This window comes from Protopterus annectens, chromosome 1.part0 (assembly GCF_019279795.1).
Source record: "Protopterus annectens isolate FY-2018-M chromosome 1.part0, PAN1.0, whole genome shotgun sequence".
Classification (NCBI taxonomy): Eukaryota; Metazoa; Chordata; order Ceratodontiformes; family Protopteridae; genus Protopterus; species Protopterus annectens.
Genome location: NC_056725.1, coordinates 1,172,750,775 through 1,172,774,516, shown reverse-complemented (window position 1 = coordinate 1,172,774,516; position 23,742 = coordinate 1,172,750,775). Strand labels below are relative to the sequence as shown.

General features: G+C 43.1%; 1 protein-coding gene across 1 annotated transcript in view; it reads right to left on the bottom strand.

The window, feature by feature from the left end:
- Positions 1-23,742, bottom strand: part of SEC63 (SEC63 homolog, protein translocation regulator) — a 1,535,741-nt gene that overhangs the window by 360,585 nt on the left and 1,151,414 nt on the right. Inside the window, exon 21 of the mRNA XM_044065412.1 lies at positions 14,588-14,647. Within this exon, the coding sequence (XP_043921347.1) occupies positions 14,588-14,647 (60 nt within the window). The remainder of the gene's footprint in view (positions 1-14,587; positions 14,648-23,742) is intronic.

Genomic DNA, 23,742 nt, shown 5'->3' with positions numbered 1-23,742 from the left:
TCCACCCCACCCCCCAGTAAGGAAACCTCCTTAAAAAACTTCACCAAAGCCAACTTTATGCTAATGAAGTCAAAAGTGACAAACTTCATGACACCCATGCAGACGGGATCTGAAAGTTCGACTGCAGAATTCTACACTAAGGCACTGTACGAGCACATCCACTCGTGCATGAATCATGCCATCCCAAATAGAACCAAGATGCTCTCCTCCAAAAAAAGGAAGCCAATCTGTTGGTCCCCTGCTATAAACAAACTATACAACAGAAGGAAGAAACTGTTGCAGAAAAGAGGAAAATCCCAGGATGCAAAAAAACTCCCTCACCAGCCTCAGTAAGAAGCTGAGATCCCTCATAAAATCCTCAAAAGCTAGTTAAAATAAAATTGCCAAATATTCCTAAGACAACCACAAGGCATTCTATAGTTATGTCAAGAATCTAAATGGCAATGCTCAGTTCTGCTCTGAGCTACAACAGAATGACATTAAATATACTGATCCCAAGGATAATGCCAATATCCTGGCAGATCGATTTAGTGCCAGCTTCACCCCCTAAAGGACCAATCTCAATACCAAAAGGCTGCCAAATTCCGGTAATCACAGTCACATAGGTAGAAACTGCACTCTCCAAAGCTAAGAATACAGCATCCATGGGACCAGATGACATCCCAGGCTGTGTACTACATGAACTACAAAATTAAGTGGCACCTCACCTAAGTGTCCTGTTTAATCATAGCCTCACCTCAGGCTTCGTGCCCACTGAGTGGCGTACAGCTACAGTTATCCCACTCTACAAGGGGGGATCCACCTTGGATCCCGGAAACTATCATCCCCCATCAGTCTAACAAGCCTGATCTGCAAGGGCATGGCACGCATTATCATGGAACTTATAAACAAAGACATTGCCAACCTTCAAACACTGGACCCCACCCAGTTTGGGTTTGTGAAGGGCCGATCTTGTCCCTTGGACCTGACTTCTTCGAATCAGTCTCCAGAGCTGTGGACGAGGGTAAGGCGGTCCCACACAGCCTATCTGGACCTCTCCAAGGCCTTCGACACCATCCCCCACAATGGAATCATAGATAAACTTACTAAGCTGGGCATAAATCCCTACATCACTCGATGGGTTGCCAACTGGCTTACTGACAGAACCCAGAATGTAAAAGTAGCCGACTCCAAATCCAGCTCCAGACAAGTGGAGTACCTCAGGGTTCAGTCCTCGGACCACTCTTGTTTGGCATCTACTTCTCTGAAGTACAGGCCAACACTAAGACTCTGGCTAACAAAGTTTGCAGATGTCTGCAAACTGAAAGCCATTATTGAATCCCCAAATGATGTGGATATTCTACAAAAGGGCCTTACAGAAACAGATGCCTGGTGCCAGAGCCATGGGCTCAAGCTTAATGCCAAGAAATGTATAGTTATCCCCTTTGGAAAAAACATGTACCCATGAATTACCACATAGGTGGCAGTACACTAAACATCGAAAGTGTGATGAGAGACTTGGGGACACAGGTGGACAGTGGTCTCACTTTCGATAACCACATTGCCACAACAGTCAGGAAATCCTTCTATGTGGCACACCTCATCACTAAGGGCTTTTCATCCAAAAAAAAAGTTCATTGTCCCACTGTACTCATCCCTCATTAGACCCATTATAGAGTATAATGCCCCGTTTGGTATGTACCTCACAAGACATCTGCAACAGCTGGAAAGGCCACAGAAATACCTCACTAAAAGAATCACAGGCCTAAAGCAGATGCCATATGCTGACAGTCTAAAAAAAAAACTCCAGCTGTACTCTGTGGCATATTGTCTACTCAGAGGCAATCTCTGCTTAACATACAAGGCCAAGTCAACTCTGAGCTGTTGGACATGTTCCACTTAAAGCAATCTCAATCCCTCAGAGCCACACGCTCCAGGGATCTAAACCTTGTCATCACAATGAACAAAACATGCTGGAGGGATAAGTTCCTGACCGAGAGACTCCCCATACTCTGGAATAGACTGCCCATACATGTCAAGCAGAGCGCCTCTTTGGCCCTCTTCAAAAGGCACCTTGATGACTGGATGGGAGATAGGAAATTCACCCGGGGGATCATGTCAGTCATCCTGCTAGACAGAGGTCCAGAGAAGTAAATATTGTGGGAAGAAATATCAAGGGAATTGTTATGGTTAGGCTTGTACAGGCCCTAGGGCCGATAGCCTAGTACCAACTTATGAACCTATCCTTGACAGGATTAAACCCAAGTAGCTAAGGCTATTGCAGCAGTAATAATCTACTTTATTATACGTTTACCTACACAACTGTACAGTCTGTTTTTTCAACACTGGAAATACAGACAATCAGAGGTAAGACAGGTGCTCACTGCCATTGTCCTGAAGAACCTGATTATTTGGCCTTTCTCATCCCTAGTTCTGAGAAACTACTGTAAATGTGGCCTAGGGAATCAATCAGCAAATTCACTCAGATATGAATGGCCATCAGAGAGATGCTCTACATTATTGCTCATGGTTAAACTTACAATTCTGCCCTGCACAGGTTTTGCACATGCATACTCTGTTCATGTACCACACCAGGGACTAAATGACTAACTGCCTCCTTTGAACCCTGAAGAAATTCATGTGCAGTCCCAAATTCACCAACAATGCATCCATCACCAGGCCTCTAGCAAGCTCTGCTACAGGAAAGGTAACCTTCTCACACAGAAAAGACACAATATTATAACAGTAGCTGTCCTTCCCCTCAATGTTGCCAATAGCAGCCCAATGTCTGGCCATTATACCAAATCGGCATAAAAGTGATGTACAGATATGCACACCTCAGAAGTGAAAAGTCTCAGGAGGAAGAGAATGTTCCTAGGGATCAAGAGGAACATGTGCATCCAGGAGGAGGAAAAAGAAAAAAATCCCTGGCCAGGAAAGCAAGAATAGAACAGAGCAGAAGAGGGAGGAGAGAGAGATAGAGGAGGACATCTACTGTTATGGTAAGATTTGATACAACTTTACTATGGTCTTCCATATCACTGTTGCAGTATTCTTTATGTAAGGGAGAGTACAAAAGCTCAAGAGGAAACCTGGGAGGAGGAAGGCACTGAACAGCCCTTTAGAAACCCATGCAGGACACTCCTGGTAATGTCAGCTCTTGTTCTGGAAACATCCAACTTGAAATGTTTAGTGAAGGTATGGACAGAAGTCTAAGTAGCAGTCTCAAAGATGGAACTGGTAATCAATCCTTTGAAAAAGGCACCAGATGAAGCACAGCTCTGGTAGAATGAGCCTCAACAGAAGTGGAAAGACATTTGCCATGAAAGGAATAAAAAGGAAATGGCCTTTGAAATCCAGGAAGAGATACTTTGTTTAAAAACTGCCAAACCCAAAAACCTGGGATGAAAGGAAACAAATTGCTCAGAGTTGCAAATGGTCCAAATAATATCCAAGCTGCCTATACAGATCCAAGGTGTGAAGAACATTCTCACTAGCAAGATGTGGAGAAGAAAAAAAGGAGGGTAAATGAAAAGACCGATTAAGTGACAATTCACTGACCACCTTGGGCATAAAAGGATTAGTATGAAGACACACCCTGTTCCTGTGAAAAACTAAAAAAAGGAGGCACAGCCATAAGAGCCTGAAGCTCAGATACTCTCAACTGAAGTAAGGGCCAAAAGAAAAAAAATCTTCCATGGCCTCAAGCTAAATGCCAAAAAGTGTATAGTCATCCCCTTTGGCAAAAACAAAGTGCCCACAAATTACCACACAGGTGGTAATCCATTAAGTACAGAAGAAGTAATTAGGAACCTGGGGACCCAAGTTGATAGCAATCTCTCATTTGACAACCACGTGGCCAAAGTGGTTAGAAAAACATTTTATATAGCCCACCTAATCATGAAGGGATTCACATCTAGATCAGGGGACGTCATCGTGCCTCTTTACTCATCCCTCATCAGGCCCATAATTGAGTACAATGCCCCTTTTGGGATGTACCTTACCAGACACCTGCAGCAACTGGAAAGACACCAAAAGTACCTCACCAAGAGGATCAAAGGGCTCAAACAGATGCCATATGCTGCCCGGTTAAAGAAACTCCAGCTCTACTCAGTGGCATACCGCCTGTTCAGAGGCGATCTGTGCCTGACGATAAAGCCATGTCCAACCCGAATTAATGGACATGCTGCACCTCAGAAAATCCAAATCCCATCCAGCTACGCTCGAGAGACTTGAACCTCAGCACTGAAATAAATAGGACATGCTGGAGGGACAGAATCATAACCCAGAGGCTCCCTTCACTCTGGAATAAAATCCCAGTCCAGGTTAGGCAGAGTCCCTCATTGACTCTCTTCAAGAGGAATCTTGATGAGTGGATGGGAGATCGTAGGTTTACCCCGGGTATCACTTCTGTGTCACTGTTAGACAGAGGCACAGGATACTAACCTCGAAAAACGGCATAGCAAAATAAATTTAAAATGGGTGGCGAAAGCCAAACACATTCTGGCTAGGCTTATAAATGCCCTAGGGCAGATAGCCTAGTATGAACCTATGAACCTATAAGTACAATGCTGTAAGGAAGCTGAAGCTGCAGGTTCAAAAGGATCCTATGTCAATTTTTCAGCAACAAAACTGAGATCCCAAGAAGGTGGAATATGTTTCCTGGGAGGCCTGATGTGAAGGATGCCTTTAAGAAATTGTTTGACCTCAAACCTAGAGGTTAAAGGGGAAGTCAAGGGCAGACAAGCAGAAAGAGCTGACAGATGAGCTTTAACTAAAGAATATGCTAACCCAGCATGAAGCAATTCACACAAGAGAGAACCAGAGGGATCCCTACTGAAAAGGGGATCCTGGTTATGACAGAGAGAATAGATCAGAAAATCTATTCTATTTGGGCAAATATGATTTCCTGGTAGTGGGTTTCCTGGCCTCCTGCAGAACCCTAAGCACATTCTCAGAAAATAGGTGCCTAAAAGGATCAGAACCTTCTCACCCACAGTGTCAGGTGAAGAGTGGACAAGTGAGGATGGATAAGAGACCCCCTGTTTTGTGTGAGAAGAGCTATCCGGTGAGGTAACTTGTGGTGATTGCCCCTGGTTATGTGAAAAAGCAGGGGGAGCCAATGCTGTCTGGGCCAAAAGGGAGTCATCAGCAAGATTTTGTGGGCGTCTTGCTTGATCTTGTGCAGGATCCTTGGAATTAAAGGAAGGGGAGGGAAGACTTACAGAAACATCCTCTTCTAAGGAAAAGACAGGGGATCTACCACCCAAGCCAGAGATCTCAGATCTGAAAAACAAGCCTGCAAAGAAGGTAGGTCTCCACTCTTGCCTGTTTACATACCATGTCACTGTGGTATTGTCTGTGAAAGTCTTAAGGGGCCCTGGAAGAAACAGAGAATGAAAAGCCTGAAGAGCTAAAAGGAGAGCTCTTAAATTCTTGACATTGATGTGATCTGGCCTCTGGTAAGGAGGCCAGAGAAACTGGACCTTGAGGAAACCAAAGGAAGTTTCTCATCATCTGTCCAAGGCATCGAAAAAGAGATATTGAGATGGGACTTGAGGTTGGAAAGGAAGCCCTGGGTTGAGAGAAAGCTGATGGATCCACCAATGAAGCCTGAAACATGGAAGTAAAAGAACTAAGAAATCCAGTGGATGACAGTGTTGAAGTCACACTGAATTGAGGAATCAATGTTGTTTGTTTTCTCATATGGAGCTGGGCTAGAGGCAGCATAGGAATGGTGGAAGCCATGAATCCCAGAATGCTGAGAAAATCTCTGGCTATGACTGAAGCCAGAGAAAGCAGGGATTAAAAAAAGTCCAAGGGCCTTGGGTGGAGGCAGGGATGACAGCATGTGAATGGTCTGGATCCTGTAACTGAGAAAAAACAAGTTCCTGAGAAGGAACCAGGACTGATTTCTGGAAGTTTATGGTAAACCTTAGGCTTTGTAACAGAAACAGCAAACTGGTGGTGCTGAAGCAGAGCCTCGGGGATTAAGCCTGAATGAGCAGGTCAACCAGATAAGGAAAGATCTGTACACCTCTCAATCTGCAGAATGTAATTTCAGGAGCAAGGTATTTTGTGAATACCCCTGGGGTAGCAGAGAGGTCAAAGGGCAAATTAGTGAACTGAAAATGCAAGGAAGAAACCGAGAAATGTAAAAAGTTCCTGAAGAGGTGACGAATGGGAATTTGAGGGTAGGCATCCTTGAGGTCCAGAGATACCAAGGAGGCCTGGGAAAGAAGAAAAGGGAACAGAGTTTGAAGAGACAACATCTGAAAGGAAGGGACCTTTAGAAAAATATTTAGCTGAGAAACGTCTAGAATGGGTCTCCAGGTGCCTTCCTTCCTGGGAACCAAGAACATCCTGGAATAAAAACCTTTTACTTCTTGGGTAGGCAGCATAACATGAATGGCACCCTGAGCCAGGAGGACATGAAACAGTTCTAGAAAGAAAGGAAGCTGTTCCTGAGAAGGTTGATGGATGCCTAGAAGAGAAGGAAGGGACTTCCACACCATGAACTATCCCTGGCAGATGGAGAAAACCCATTAACCCTAAGTGACCTGTAACCAACTGGGAAGAGACGGGGAAAGATGAAGGGATAAGGGAACCTGGCCTAGGGAAAGGAGAAGCAAAGTGTCACACAGAACCTGGTTTGTCTTGAAAAGGAAGCTTCTGAGAAGGAGTTTGAGTAGCTTGGCTGGAAGTACATACCTAGAACCCTTTTACCTTTAGATGATGGACGGGGCTGTCTGCAAACAAAGGAAGATTTGGATGCATAACTTCCCTGAAATTTAGGGATAGGAAAAACAAAAATGTTTCAGTTCCTGTAAGGACTTGCCTTTATCCTGGAGGGACTTAAAAAATGTTCAATAAACTTTTTTTTTACACAGTCACTGCCTGTTGTTTTTTGGCATCCAACAATTTAGCTTTAATTTCATCAGGTAAAGGTTGAAGATGCAGCCAAGAGTAATGCCGCAAAACAGAATCAAATGCAGCAGCCCTAGAAGCATCAGCTGCACCACAGCTACACTTTAGAGTGACAAGTTAATGGAGAGGAAGAACCTAATAAGGAAAGGGCAGAGGCCTTCCCTTTTGAATCAGGAAGGTGGGAAATTGCCTGAGAAGCCTGAAAAAGAAGGGTTAAAACATACCTGGCCACGAGTCTGGTAATTAATAGCCCTAAAAGCTAGGATAGCAGCATTATAGACCTTTTTATCTACATGTTTCATGGCTCTAGCTTTATCCGAAGGAAGACATTTAGTATACAGCAGAAGTTTAGAGGGTTTGTCAGAAGATACAAGCAATACAGAAGAATCATCAGGAAGACATTTGTGCAAACATTTACAATAATCAGGCACCTTATAAAATCAGTCGGGTTTCATGGGAGATGGAGGGTGAGAATCAGTGGCAACAGAGGCTGCTGAAAAGGTATCTAAGAGGGCAGCCAAGACTGAAAGAATAGCAGAGCGTTTGGGAGACCCCCATCTGGAGTAGTCCATAACACCTTTTTTTGAATATCAGAAACCTAAGAACAGTCCCATTTGAAATATCCCATCATGCAGGAAACAGTATCCCCAAAAGAGAGTTCCTCGAAAGGGAGAATCTGGACTAAATCCATAATCCAAAGAAGGGATTTGAAAAGAATATGCCAACTACTCTTCCCCAGAATCCAATTCCTCTTCAGAGGACTCTTGATTTCTGGACTTCTTAACAGGAGCAGATAACCAGGGAGGAGCAGGTACAGAGACTCCCTGAAGTGGCTTTGAGGCCAATAAGGCATTAAACATCTCCTGTGTAAAATCCAGCAATTCACGTGCGTGTGTGTGTGTGGGGGGGGGGGGTCTTTAACAGCAGGGAAAATGTGCTTGGCTTTTTTGTATTTTCTTTTGAGGGACGTTTGCCTGAAAGTCCCCAAGAGGTTTCGACGCTTACTGACATTCAACCAATATAGTAGGAATCTCCTACCTAACTACACTCTGTGCCATCCTCCTTGGTCCCTCAGATAGCCTAAGTTCCCCCTCAATATCCGGAACAGATGTTTATAAAGCATCCAAGGATGCGAGAGAAGTTGAGCCACGCCTGCCTGTGATGGGGTCGTGGTAGGGGAATCTGAAGCAACAATGAGATGATCCTCTAGGCTTTCACCAGCCTCGAGAAAGATGTCTGTGGGAGGCAGGACAGCACCCAAATCAGATCTGAGTTGTTTGGCCTTCTTGGCAAGCGGATGACCTTTGGGATGGGAAGAGAAGACTCTGCCATAGCACCTTATACCAACAATTTAGACACTGGCTCTCTAGGTAAATTAATAAGGAGGAGATATGACTATATAGGGACTTGGGGACAAATGCTTGGCAGATAGAACACTGCCTATGGTTGTGAGAAGCTCCCAAATAGAAGAGAATGTTCATGACTATCTTTATGGGGAATTTTACTTTCATGCTGACAGTTTCCCCTTCTGGGTGACATGTAAACCCACAAAAATAAAATTAGAAAAGAAAGAAGAAACCCCAATGGGGTACTTATCCGAAACAAGGCAAGGTAACCAGAACAGAAGTAGTATTCAGACCGACACTCAATGATGGTGTTCAGGCTGGTGGCAAATTAGTTCTGAAGGGTGTATGTCCGTATGTCACCTTTATGCCCTACGCCTTGCGCATGGAGCATTTGAGTGATGTACAGCGTCATTAAACTGAAGCCTTTGGTATACTGGCCAGATGCTGAGCTAGCCTTGGCAGGAGCTCCTTACATAAGGAATACTACAACAGTGATATGGAAGGCTATCTAGGTAACATGGGCCTGACACCAGATAAAAATCCAAGCAATCATGATGATTTGAAGCCAGTGACACCTCATGGTCTACTGGGGCAGTCTCATAAGAAGGCAGGTGACAGGGAAGGTGAAGTCAGTGATCAGCATGATGAACAAAAGGAGCAGAATTAATGAACACATCCATACATCAAGCAACATAGGCTGTCACAAAATACACAATATGATCAGAAGTACAGGTCCAAAATTTCTTTTATAGGGGCACAATATCTGCAGAACACTTAGCCCCTCTTCCAAATACGTGAATCCTTTTTTGCACATTCATCTACAGACCTGGAGTCACCTAAAATTCTGCTTTTCTACTCTTCTTAATGAAAGGGAATAAGAAACATTGCAGAGTATCCAACTGTACCCTAATAAGTGGAAAATTTTGAGCTTAAACCAAAGGGAAGTTATTTAAGACTACAGCAAACCCGAAGGCTTGTAAACATGGCCAGACTTAGCAAATGGCTGCTTGCAGACGTCTCTTGACAGGACCATCTAGACAGAGTTCTCTTTGTATGGAAACACTATCAGACTCTTCTACAAGGCTTCTGTCACTACAGCCAGAAACTTGGTAAAACAATAATGGCAGAAACAATGGCCTAGAGGGTAGCATGCATTCATGAAACTGCTGAAGTACAGCAAATCAAAGTAATCCCAACCAAGATTTCCATACAGAAATGTGTTCAAAGGCAACTATTATGTGCAGTGACACCATCCAGGTTCCTACTGAGAGCAATGGCAAGATCTTAAGCATCACCAGAGAGAACTTCATGACTACATACACACAGTGAAGATGCCAATATTGAGAATGGTAAGCCCCTTCCCGTTCAGCTAAACCCTTCAAAAAAATAAGAGGCGGGAAAAGAATTGCTTTCCACTTAAGAAGGAAGGATGCTTCATAACCCCTCTGAGAAGTAGAGATGGGCTTGATCCAGATGCTCCAATAAGACCAACTGGGCCAGAAACAAACCTGCTTATGGGGGGGGGGGGGGGGGGCTTAAAAACTCCAAGGCCACTTGAGGCCACAGCCAGAATTCAAAGGTTCCTGGAGCTAGCTCTTTCATCTGGGGCAAACTCACAGAAATGGCCTCCTAAGTTTAGCCCAGACAGTTAGTCAATACTATTTGTTCCATGCCTTGTAGATTCTCTCCCTGAAAATCTTTGTAAATGTGCTGGGGGGAGGTGGGCAGCCTTATGCATGAACATCCTCCTCCATTGGTCAGTGGAAGCCTTCTCAGACTGCTTGTCTTGTGTACAAGAAGCAGCTCAAAGTCATAGGTGGTACGCTGAAACATTATAAAGACTCTCCATGGTGCATACCCATTTCTCCCTTCACAAATCTTCAAAAAAGTTCTGCAAAGCTCATCCAAAAAGAAACTTTTGTAAAACTTAACCAGATAGGAAATCTGACTGGACACTGGCAGGGAAGAACAACCCTCTTAGCACTTCCTTGGAAAGACAGGAGTCTACCTAGACTTCCCTGTGCTGGTATACTCAGGATGATACTCTCCAACCATAGTGCTGGTGCTCTGAAACTTACAGTAGGGTACTTGGAAGCTCACTGAATAATTAATTAACCCAGTATAGACAGTCCTGCAAGTTTCCTCATGCCCGTAACAGGACAGGTGAGGAAGGCAGTTTAGGGATTGAGTGGCCACGGAAAAAACACCTTTTGCCCCACCTAACCAAAGGTCAAGACTTCGCCTCTACTTTAGACCAGATATAGAAAGGAATCTACCAGAGACCGCTTGGTAAGGATATCACTTAACTTTCCAAGGGGTTTATATATGGCATCAGCCTTCTAATAAGCTGAAGGATTGGGACAGAATGCTTCAAGATCACAAAGATAGCATTCTTCACAACTGTTTTCACAGATGGAATGGCTTAGAGATCATCAGTCTTCACCTCAGAGCACTGGTCTAGATTACCTTAATCGGGGGGGGGGGGCACAGAAGCAAAGCTACAGTCCCTAGGGAACTGCATGAGACTTAAGGGTATCCTTAAGGAAGGGATAAACTGGGAGGAGGGAGCAGAGCTATATGGAAAAAAAAGTGCTCTCTGTCATTTTTCATCGTAACAATGATTGACCTCCCCTGCCCCTGGCAACACAGGCAGCTCCACTCTTGGTCCTGGACAGTGATAGGACAGATCCTGCCTCCTGAACCAAATAAGTTTCTTTGAAAAGAAAGCAGAGGCTGTGGATAGTGGTCACTCTTTACACACTGCTTAACTTGACCTGGCCAAGGATTTTGATAATTTTTCCCCAGTGCTGGAATTATTTAAAAATTGACAATCTTAATATAAACCTCTATGTTGTTTGCAAGTCTGCAAATTGGCTACACAAAATACTGAAGTTGTGAAAGTTGCTGGCACACTCTCAATGTAAAACTGTAAGAAGTTATGTGCCAAATGGAACTGTGCTAGGCCCTCTTAGGATTATAGGAGGTTACTAGGCTAATAACCCTGGGGCCCTTCCAAGCCCAACCAAGAGTTTATCCCCAAAAAGAACCCTCAGTCAGCACCTGTTTCCCCTGTCAATGAGGGACAAAGGTGGAACTCCTGGGACAAGTTTGCGGTTTCCCATCCACTCATCAAGGTTGCGCTTGAAGAGGGTCAGCGAGCTTGCTTATTTACTTTGCAGACATCCAAGCCAATATCCCAGCATAGGGAAATATCCTTAATAAGGACCTTATGAGAATTACAGCAGCTGAAGAACTCTGGAGAAGATTTCAATCCCTTTCTTCATGACCAGCAGAGCATGTTATCATAATCTCATGAGTGCTTAACCAAGTTTAGTGATTACAAGCTGGGTATTGTTATTCTCTCGTCCACTGGTACTAAACAGCTCCAACAAGGGCTGGAATATGCATATACCTGGTATAATGAAAACAGTCCACGTCAAATACAAAAAAGTACAATGTAGCAGCATTCAGCAAAAGATGCTGACATGTCAGATGTTATAAATGGTGCTCCTTTTAAGACTCAGCAGGTCATGAGAGACCTGGGATACTTACCTGGACAACACTCTCTCTCTCATTCAATCAGGTTTCCACTATACTTAGGAAATTCTTCTAGCTGGCCTAGTTAATTACCAAAAGAATGTCTTCAGCAGTCAAAGTAGTCACCCTATCCCTGAATTCGTCTCCTATCAGACCCATTACTGAATACAATACCCCCCCCCCCCCAGTATGTACAAATCCAACTATAATCGCTCAGCTGAGAAGGCCCCAAAGACTTCTAACAAAGAAAGTTAAAGGTCTTAAATTCGTCAAGTATCCAGAACAGAAAGATTAGCACAACAGCACAACTCTGTTTACATTCAGTATCCTACCAGCTGCGGCTGCTTGATGATCTTTCTGTAGCTTTCTGAACCATGAAAGATCTAATCCTATTTAGCTTTCTATTTCTTGACAAAAATCGGTGCCTCTACAGATACTCACACCACAGACAAAAACATGAACAAGACTAGTTGGTGGAATGGATTCCTACACAGGGTATTCCCAGCCTATGAAATAAGTTGCCACCACAGCTCAAAGTACTACTTTGGCAACTTTTTCAGGCTAGTCTTGATGAATGGATAGGCAGAGAGAAAATGTCCACCACACATATGTAAAGACCTGCTTGATTTGGGAGATAAGCAGTACTAAGCGCTTGATAAGGGTGGTAAGAAATTTTAAGTTTGTCTTCTTAAAGGGGTACATGGTTGGGCATCTTATGTTCCCCCATGATCATTTGCCCAGTATTATGCTTATGTTCATATCTCCCTAAATCCACTCCCAGGTGAATTCAGAGAGGAAGATAAAACATTCTTCTCAAGCTAGGTCAATAAATGGGCAGCTCAAGCTCACTTCACACCTTGGGATTATATAAAGAGCAAGTGATGGTCAGGAGTGCTTTCTTGCACCTGCTTAATCACATTCCACCATCTAAAGAGTGCTTTGACATCCAGTGTCCTGGGAATGACCACAAGCCTACGACGACTGTAAACAGTAAGCAAACCCCTGAAATAATCTGGGTCTTGGCAGAGGAGAGAGAAGTTACTAATACACAGTCAGCACCAGAGGACCCACTTCACAACACAGTTCCGTTTTTTTTTACTCATTTCCACACAAAAGGATATGCTGACTGAATCCCACAACTTAGTCTTCTACCATCTTCTGTATCAAGAGGTCATGACTAGTGCCATCTCCATCTCTCAACAGTAGAGGGAAACCCCATGATAAGTGAAGTGGAAGACGCTAAGTGGAATATGTGCCAATGCTTGGCTTTGCCTCAACTTCTCTAGCTTATACTTGGGACTGCAGGAAGGACACCCCCCCCCCTCTTGCAGGGGCACTTAAATTTACATTTTTTTTTTTTAGACAGTAAAACTTGGAAAACTGTTCTAAGATGTACATAAGTTTGAAATCTTAAAAGAACTAGGGAGTCTAGGGTCAGAGGTGCTTTCTATACCAGTGGATAACGCCATGACATCCACCAGAGGGACAGTGTGCATCTCCAAACATGGAATCCACAAAATGCTAAAGTTTGTGCTAACAAAGTCTTCAGAAGAGGATATCTCAGATGTTACATACTACAGAAAGTTCCACAAACTTAAGAACTGCTCTTCAAGGTAGTGTCTTGCATCAAGAAGGAATGAGGCCCTCTTCCTTTTGATAGGTAGCTGGATGTGAGTACTTCTCTTAGCTACATAATCATTGTGCATACTCTCTTGTGATTTCCTCTGTATAGTGCATGAAGTACACCTAAGTCTACACCCTGTGCAGACAGGACTGCCACTAGTGCAAATGTCCAAGATAGAAGTGCCAGAAGATTTTAATCACATGGTCCGATAATATGGCACCTGCTACACACCTCTCAACCTCTTACTGCAACTTTTCCAGAAAAAGGCTAAAGATCAGGGACAAATTTTAAACACTGATCTTATAAACTTAGAAAGTTGTTAGAATACAGTAAAGAGTTGATTATCCAAACTAATTAGGACCTAGGGTAGTTCTGAAAATCAAACTGTTCAGATAATCAAGCATATAAATGAACCGGATAAAAAATGTCTAAAATCTTGTTTTTTGCGGCACTCAGGAATACATTTTTCAACCATTCAGTAACTCCAGTGGACAATAAAGAATATTTTTCACACATGAGCTAGCTACAAGCTCAAAAAACATGTTCAAGTGAATACGTATAATGTTTTCATATCGAGACTTTATGATTTTTCCTACCTGAAAGCTACAGAAGGCCGGCTCTGATAGACTGTTCAGATAATCAACTCTCTACTGTAACATGTTTTACGCTAGAATGCATTTTCTGCAGGATGTGAAGTCTGAAAGTCAGATGCCTGCCATTAATTAATGACTCAGTCCTCAATGATGGGCCAGAAAATTTTGTGAAGAACTGACCAAAAACATGAGGCAAAAATCAGGACATGCTGCAAAAATCAAGATAATTGTGAGATGTGCTGCTACATGAGCTTCACTCCAAGTGAATTCCAAGAACTTTAAGGATGCATGAAAACACCAACTGTCTATTACAAACTCACTGTCTCATGTCTTTTAAATTTCACATAGTACGTGTTTAAACCGCTGTACATTAATTTCTAAAACTTCATTTCCACTGTCACATGGAACAGAGTAGATACAAATGTCACAATCTTACTTGCCTGCTAAGCATTTACAACTCAGATGTAATCAAAGACGACACATCATTTAAACAAAAGTAAATGAATTCTAATTACGCCTAGACAGAGACAAAAGATAACAAACACAAGAAAATCTCAAGAAAGACAGAACTTGGTATTTACCCCATCATCGACCGGTTGGTCTTCTGTTATACAAACTGTCTGCTCCATTTCGAATATCTCCTGCGAACAAAAGCAACATTTAAGAGCTTAAGCAAATGTGATGTACTCATTTTAGTGGTTCAAAATTAGTCTGTCCCTATCCTTTTTTTCCTCTTTCATACTGTACCTGTTGAGCAATTTATATGCCACACTCACTGAACAGCACTTTAATGAAGGAGTAAGTTGTTGAAAGAATATGGCAACAATCTAAAAATTATGCTGAAAGAAGAAAGCAACATAACTTACCACACTAACATTCAAGACAATCTCTTTCAGCAGCATATCATAAACAGCAACTTCCAACCACAGGATGGTACTCCAAAGTTAAATTTTCAAGAAGTTCAAAATGGCAGACTACTTCGCCCCAGATTCAAAAAACATGCCATTCAACATGCCATTCTGCTGACCACAAAGTATACAGACATGAAAAAAGATTACACTTTTTTACTAAACAATGACCGTCTTTCCATTAGTGGCCCAAGTAAAGGATGGTCCAAGATAAGGTGCAACGGTAAAACTCATCCTGGCAGATAGGTTCAGTGCTAACTTTACCCACACCCTCACCCCTTAAAGGGCCCATCTCTATACCGGAAGAATGCAAAGTTCTTGTAATCATGGCTGCACAGGTAAAAACCATACTCTCCAAAGCCAAGAACACAGCATCCATGGGATCTGACAGCATCCCAGGCTGCATTCTACATGAACTACAGAATGAACTGGCACCCCACCTAAGCACCAAGTTCAATCATAGCTTCACCTCAGGCTTTGTGCCTACTGAATGGAGCACAGCGACGGTTATCCCACTCCACAAAGTGGGAGGCACCACGGACCCCGGGAACTACCGCCCCATTAGCCTAACGAGCCTGTTCTGCAAGGTCATGGAACGTATCATCAGGGAACTTATAAACAAAGACATTGGTAATCTCCAAACTCTGGTCCCCACCCAGTTCGGGTTTGTAAAAGGCAGATCATGTCTCCTAAACCTGATAGACTTCTTTGAAGCAGTCACCAAAGCCGTAGATGAGGGTAAGGTGGTTCACACAGCCTATCTGAATCACACCAAGGCTTTTGACATCATCCCCCACTCTGGAATTATAGATAAACTCACTAAACTAGGTATAAATCCCTATGTCACAAGATGGGTTACCAACTGGCTCACTGACACTGTGAAAGTAGCAGACTCCAAATTAGACTTCAGACCAGTGAGAAGTGGAGTACCACAGGGTTCAGTCTTGGGTCCTCTCCTGTTTGATATATACTTTTCTGAAGTACAGGCCAACACAGAAGGTCTTTGACCAACGAATTTCGCAGATGACTGCAAACTAGGAGCCATAACTGAAACTCCTAATGATGTGGACATCCTACAAAAGGGCCTCAGCGAGACAGATGCCTGGTGTCAAAGCCATGGCCTCAAGCTCAATGCCAAAAAGTGCATTGTTATCCCCCTTGGTAAAAACTATGTACCCATGAGCTACCACATAGGTGGTAGTCTACTTAACACCGAAAGTGTGATAAGAGACCTTGAGACACAGGTGGACAGTAGTCTCTCCTTTGATAATCACATCGCCACAGTAGTCAGGAAATCCACCTACGTGCACACCTCATCACAAAAGGTTTCTCATCCAGGAAAAAAAGAGGTCACCGTTTCCCTCTACTTGTCACTCATTAGACTCATCAGAGTACAACACCCCTTTTGGTATGTACCTCACAAGACATCTACAACAACTGGAGAGGCAGCAGAAATACCTCACAAAGAGGATTACCAGCCTCAAACAGATGCCCTATGCAGACTGTCTCAAAAAACTCCAGCTTTACTCCGTCGCATATCGCCTACTCAGAGGCGATCTCTGCCTAACATACAAAGCTATGTCAAACCCAGAGCTGTTGGACATGATCCACTTAAAAGAAATCCCAATCCCTCCGAGCTACACACAACCTTGTCATCACAATAAACAGAACATGCTGCAGGGATAGATTCTTGTCCCAGAGACTTCCCATACTCTGGAACAAACTACCTATCTATATCAAACAAAGCTCCTCATTAGCACTCTTCAAGAAAAATCTTGATGATTGGATGGGAAACAGGAAATTCACCCTGGAGATCACCTCTGTGGCTCTGTTCGACAGGGACACAGGAAAATAATTGTCTTGGGTGGCGAAAGCCAGGGTACCTTTTTGGCTAGGCTTATATAGGCCCTAGCCTAGTACCTACCTATGAACTTTGGAGAAGTAAAAGGAGTGAAGGTAGAAATGTAAAGAAATGCAGTTAACTGTTCCATGAAGACCTCCCTCAAAGTGGACAGTGGTCACAGATCTACTGTTGCTGTAAGGTAACCTTTGTAGAGCACCACTGCATGTGTACTCACCAGAACAGAAGTGATTGAAGAGAAGTTCCTACACACACTAGCAGCACTGAAGCCTATAATCAAATTTACTTTTCATGCAATGTTTACTTTTTAAGCAAATACTTGGATATAGCATACTATCTATTTTGTTTCCCCACATGAACACTTGCAAAGATGATGACCCTCTACTCCTACTTCATTCTTATAGATAGCTCTAAGTTACTGGAAGAAAGGCAGTACAGCAAAAACCAGTACTGACATTTTTTTGGTTAGGATAGCAAGGAAATAAATATAATTTGAGGAAACACTAAAGGGTGCTGAAGATTCTCTTAAGTATACAACAGACATTCTTACTCTATTCATATATCTGAGAAAATACCTTCTTTGTTGGGTCCTATGGCTATGTTTATCCTATCCATCAAATAAGCGTTCAACTTTATTTTTCGTGAAAGTAAGCATGGTCAGACACCGTTGCAAATTGGCTTTATCACACATCAGCAAAACAAATCTGCTTGTTTATCACAATCTCCTAGTTTGCCCCCTAACCACTAGCAAGTACCTTCCTGCAAATCACAAAGCATCAATGAAGACTTGACATCACCACTGCAAGCCATTGTACTAGCATATACTTAACATGACTTACAAGAAACTCCAACAGCAGGGGCTAGCTGAAGAAATTCCACTGCAGGGGGTTGAGAAGGCTGGCATTCTTGGATCATCAAGGAGCTTCTTCTTGTGGAACAACAGATATGGTAAGGAACACATTTGATACAACAGGCACTGAAGACCCTCCACATGGGGCCCCTGTCATTAGGCTGAATTCAAAGGAATAAACCAGGAATAAACCACCAGGATTGAAGGAGTTGGAACACTGTCAGAATGAAGTTCATAGGACTACTTCCCTATAGAACAGCTGAAAATGAAGAGCCTGACTCCAGGAGTCATGCTTGTAACAATATTGCTTGGAAAAGGGAAACACTTCTGGCCAATGACTGCAGCAACTAAGTCTAAGAAATGACTGAGCAAACAAGTACTTGGAGGCAGCTAATCATACAGAGATGATGACTAAGATCACAGGAAATGGCAACTTAGCATGAGGTGACAATGCCCAGTGGTGCAGGGATTACAAAAGCCAACACGCATGCTTATTAAGGAGTTAAAATGGCAACTGCAATTCATAATTTCAAGTGCTTGATGAAATTCTGATGACCATGGCAGTAATCCTCAGAACAACAGGGCTGTAAATGTGAGGAATATACAGGGTGTGTGTGTGTGTGTATATATATACATATGTATACATATACGCGCACACACCACATTATATATTATCTACACACACACACACACACACACACACACACACACACACACATATATATATATATATATATATATATATATATAGACACACACATATACGTAGTATGCTTCTGTAAGTACTAATCGTGACAGCAGATTGTCCTACAGCTTGCTGTTGCAGTATTTCAAACTGTAGGGTTATCTCGCCAAATAACCTGAATGTCCCATCTGGTAACAAAACCAAAACCTTCCAAGGAGCCATATGTCTGACATTTCACCCAAGCCCACAGGCATAAGGCTACTTAAATGGGTAGCAATGTCTTTTGGCTTTTCCCAGTTAGGGGTCGCCACAGCAGATCACAGGTCCGCAGACTGACTGGCAGTGGAGTTTTTACAGTGTTGAGGTGCCAGCCCAGAGCCCAACCTTCACAGAAGGCACATGCACACACGCCTACCTGCGTGTCTTTTTAAAACTCACTCAACTGCAGAGAGGACATGCAGACTCTGCAGAGAAGGCAATCCAGCCGAGAATCAAACTGGAGAACCTCTTGCTGTGAGAAGACAATGCTAACCGCTGCACCACCACGGCCCTAAGGCTACATAAGTGGATGCATGAATATAAATCCACAGACTGTCTCCAAATTAGTAAGCATTAAGAGGCCCAAGAAACAAAATAGTCAGATATGAGGGGGAGAGACAGAAAGACAATTATACCCCTTGGTCCATGAGGAAAAGGAAGAAGATGGGGTGGGAAGGAACAGTGATTAGTAGGACATCTACTGTTGTGGTAAGTTCTAAGCAACTGTACTATGGCCTTCCTTAGATCACTGTTGCAGTATTCCATACAGTTGGGTGATTGCTAAAGCTCATGAAGTGAGAAGGATGCTTGGAAGAGAAGCATGAGAACTGTCCAGTAACCCAGAGAGGATCAACTTGATGAAAGTTGCTCTGGATTTAAGAAAATCATCCACTCAAACATTTGCTAAAGGTATGCACAAAAGACCAGGAAGCTGCTTCTAGGACTGTTCTAGAGTGAATTATCTTGTAGAAGTCTCCAGAAGAGACTACTGCTCCTCTAGAATGTGCCTTTAGTGCAGAAAGCAAGGTTTTCCCATGTTGAATATAGCTAAGGACAATTGATTTACAAAATCTAGCTAGCAATAGTTTGCTTAGAAATGGGGTGTTCCCTAGCTTGGAATCCTGGAAATGCAAACAGTCCGACTTGTGGATACAGTGTAGAATCCTTTCTCCCTTGGCTTGAGAATTAGGGAAGAAGGTGGGCAACTTTGCAACTGGATTAAAGTTCATTTACTACTTTAGGCATGAAAAAGGGACTGACCCTTAGGCACACTGTCCTTGTGAAAAATAAGGAAGGGAGAAGTTACTATAAGGGCCTGTAGTCTGGAGACCTGTCTGGTGGAGGTGAGAGCTACCAGAGAAAAGGTTTGCAAAGTACAGAATTTGAGAGAGGCATAACCTGTTGGTTTGAAAGGAGGGAGAGTGAGTTTTCCAGCACAAAATTAGGGTCTCAGACAGAAGGAATAGCTTTATTTGGAGGTTTCAGGTACAGCACACCTTTAAAGAACTGTTTAACTTCTAACTTGGCCAGGGGAAGCAGATATGCCTAAAATAGACTAGTATGCTAGGCCAGATTTCAAGAGCTCACACAAGAGAGGGCCACTGGGGTAGCAGCCTGTACTAGGTCATGTTTTTTAGCTGCACACCTCTAAGTCATTTTTTTTCAATTTTGCTACGTAAGATTTCCTACTAGTACATCTCCTTGCTCCTGGAGAACCTTAGCCACCATCCTCAGAAAACTGGCGTCAAAAAGGGGATCAGAATCATATCATCCATAGTGACAGGTTGACAGATGACAAGTTGGGATAAAGCAAAAAGCTGTTCTGTTGTGTAAGCAAATCCGCTGTGGTGGAGTGTTTCTGGTAACGGCCCTGGCTAGGTAGAAATTAAGGGGGAGCCAACACTGCCTTGGCCAGTAGGGATTCACCAGGAAGACTTTGTGTGTTGTCTTTGGATCTTCATTAAGACCCTGAGGAGAAGAGGAAGTGGATGGAAGGCATATAGGAACATCTCTTTCTTGAGAAAGGACATTGCATCCACTCTCCAAGCTTGAAAACAGTAGCACCTGGTGCAAAAGAGTGGAAGTTGATGTTCATGGAGGCAAACTGAGCTATCTGTGGACCCCCCCCCCATCTGTGATTTGTATGTAGGAAGGTCTCCTTTGATCTATTTAGAAAGTCTGCCAGCATATTGTCCTGTGAGGGAATGTAAACCACTTGGCCAGAGAGGTTTGCTTTTGTGGCCTGTTCCCATGCCAAAAAAGCCAGTCTGTGGCCTGTTCCCATGCCAAAAAAGCCAGTCTGCACAGTTGACAAGAACTGACGCTCCCCTGCTTGTTTATATGTTTGTGTTGTTTGTGAGCACTCTTTACGGTCCTGGTTTCCAAGAAAGAGAGAAGATCTGCAGGGCCTGTATTAATGCCTTCATCTCCTTCAGACTGATGTGCACTGACCTTAGGATTGCAGGCCATTGTCCTTGAACTCTCAGACTGCACATTCATGCTCCACATGCATCATCTGATGAGTCTATGTGCAACGTCTTCATTTAGGTAGGGGAAGAGGGGAACCTGCAAGTCCAGGAGATAAGAATATTGGGACCACTGGATATTCCTCACAGGGAGTCTGGCAAAGGTGACCATGGAAGTGAGTACACTTTGTAAAAGATTTGGTTCAAAGGTGACCATGGGGATGGTTGCTGTCATGAATCCCAGCACTCTGACAATTTCACTTGCAGAACAAGACTGAAGGTAAAGGAAGGAACTGGTCAGGCTTTGCCCATTGTCTGATGGTACGAAAGTCTGAATGAGTTTCAGGCTGAATATAAGGAAAATCCAAGGCAGTAAGAGAATGGATGTAGGACCTGGACAATCCTTGTGTAATAACTCAAAGCACTTCCTGAGGAACTGAGAAACCTCAGTGTTCTCCCACTGAAAACACTGGCAGATTCTAGCAACAGTCTCAGACAAAGAGAAGCACTCAAGTCTGAATCAGAAATCAGAGGAGAAAACCCTTTCCCTGGCCCTGCATCTTCCTGTTCAGAATCTTGAATCTTTTCAGGAAAAGAGGTACCCTTCTTACGTTTACCAAAAGCTACTGTACAAGAAGGATCAACAACCTGAATTAAACTCTGAGCGAGACACAGTAACCTACTCAGACACATGCTTGGTTTTCTTTCTGACAGGAAAAATGGAGCCAACTGTGGTACTGATGGCATTAGCAGTTTCCCCAGGGATGAGTACAGCATTCCAATACAAGAGGAAAACCTTCTTGGTTTCCTCTTCCAAGACTGACAACAGTGTTTCTCCCTTACCCACTGGGGGGGAACCTCAACAGCCACATGTTGCTAACACCCAGTCTGTAGACATTGCAAGTGCTAAAACAGATTGATCCATGTTAAAACATGAGTGGACTGAGGTACAGCAAATGGTCACAGCAGAGTCTCTCACCAGCGGCTGAGGCAAACTGCTTGACTGCTGTGGTGGTAAAGGCTATTTATTTTTCTTCTTTTTGTGGCTGGAAGACTGACTGTAGGACTAATGTTCTGTTCCACAGTCAAGACAAAAATGGTGCCTCTTTCTCAGGGAAGATAAGCAGCAAATTCTAGTGAAAACTAGCCTACAAAAGTTACCTTTTGTTGCCAGAAAGAATACAGTAAAAAGCACTTTAAAACACTATTCCAGCCCTACAAAAGTAAAATAAACAATTTTACTATAATAAAATATTCTCAGTTACTTTACACCACTTTTAATTTTAAACTGAGAGGAAAAATGTATGTGCTGTTTAAAAGTGTTACAGTCTTGTGACTGCCTGGTAAAATACAACACTTCAAGCTTTAAAATAACTTTTATGATGAGTAAAGTGATAAAACAGAAAAAAAAATTGGAATTTTTTCCCCCAAACTAAACTTATTTGCCCAGCAAAGGAACAGAACAAGTCGACAGTCAATCCTCGAAAGACTCAGAGCAGCATACTTTCTGGCGGCAATAAAGCTCTGAAGGGCTTCATGCCCAAACCTGTCAGCTCAGCTTGAGCTGCTTGACAGTTTGGGCATGTGGAAGGTGGCCTGAAGTTTTGGAAAGTGGCTGGTTGTTATACCCTTGACAGGATATAAACCACATAGTGAAGGCTACTGCAGCTCTGATAATGATGAAAACACTTTTTTTTTCACCCAGTCTGTCCATGGCCCTGCTGAATTTATCTGATGGAAGAGCACTGGTAGCAGGATGTACCATATAAGGTTTTTCTACAGATACGGAAAACACAGAAGGGTCTGCCACAGGGTTTTTGGGCAGAAATTGTAAGCCCTGAGGTACCTTGTAGAACCTGACAGGCCTGTAGATCAATGTGTGCATGTCTCATTAAGAAGCCTATTCAACAGCTTGCACAAATGTATAAATACTGAGCACGTACAAGTCTGACTGCCATTTTGTAGTAAGCTGTTGAGATGTAAGCATGTATGTGTATAAGCTCTGTCTGTTAATAAGTTTGTTTATATTTATTGATGCTGCTATCCATCCTGATGTACTTCTATGTAATAAAGCATCTTAAACAAACTACCCTGCCTGCTTCGTCTTCAATGTACAAGGGGAAGAGCGACATGGCCTTTTAGGGGCTGATGGCTGAGAATCACGTACACTGGAAGTGGGTGCAAAGATATCAAGGAAAGCTTCCAGAAAGTACAGTTTTGTACCTACCATAAATGTAGATGTTCGAGGATCTACATTGCTGCAGTCATAACCTGTAAAGAGCTAGGCTGGCGTCGGTCATTGTCGCCCAGAGGCTGGCGCCAGTGGAGTAGTTAGTTAAGTGCATGACCGACGCCATATCCTCAGTCTTTCTTGCCCCAGATGTCAGAAGGCCTACAAAAGAAAGTCCAGAACCAAAGTAGTAAACACCCAACAACCACCAGTGTGGAACTAAAGAGTATCCCAAAAAGAAACACAGCAACCACCCACATCTACATTTATGGTAGGTACAAAACTGTACTATGTTCCATTGCTGCAGTCATAACCTGTGGGTAGAATCCCAAAGCAAAGGAAAAGGGAGGCTGGCAAACAAAATAGCATTAGGAGCTGCTAACATGCCCTGTAAAACTGCAGTGGCAAACCCAGCCCTGGACTTAGAATAAAGAGGGAGATGGTAATGCTTAGTAAAAGTGTGTACTGAACTCCAAGTAGCTAAACAAGCCTGGCACAGTCTAATCAGCGACACCCCCCCTACGTCACAGCCCCAAGCAAGGAATACAGAATGATAATCCCTATGAGGTATCTGTTTCCCACAAGAAATGCAATTATTGACTTTTTCTGACATCCGGATAACTGAGGCAAGAAAAGACAAAAATTTTAGCTCAACTTGGTCAATGAAAATTTCAGAAGAAAGACTGAGGATATGACCG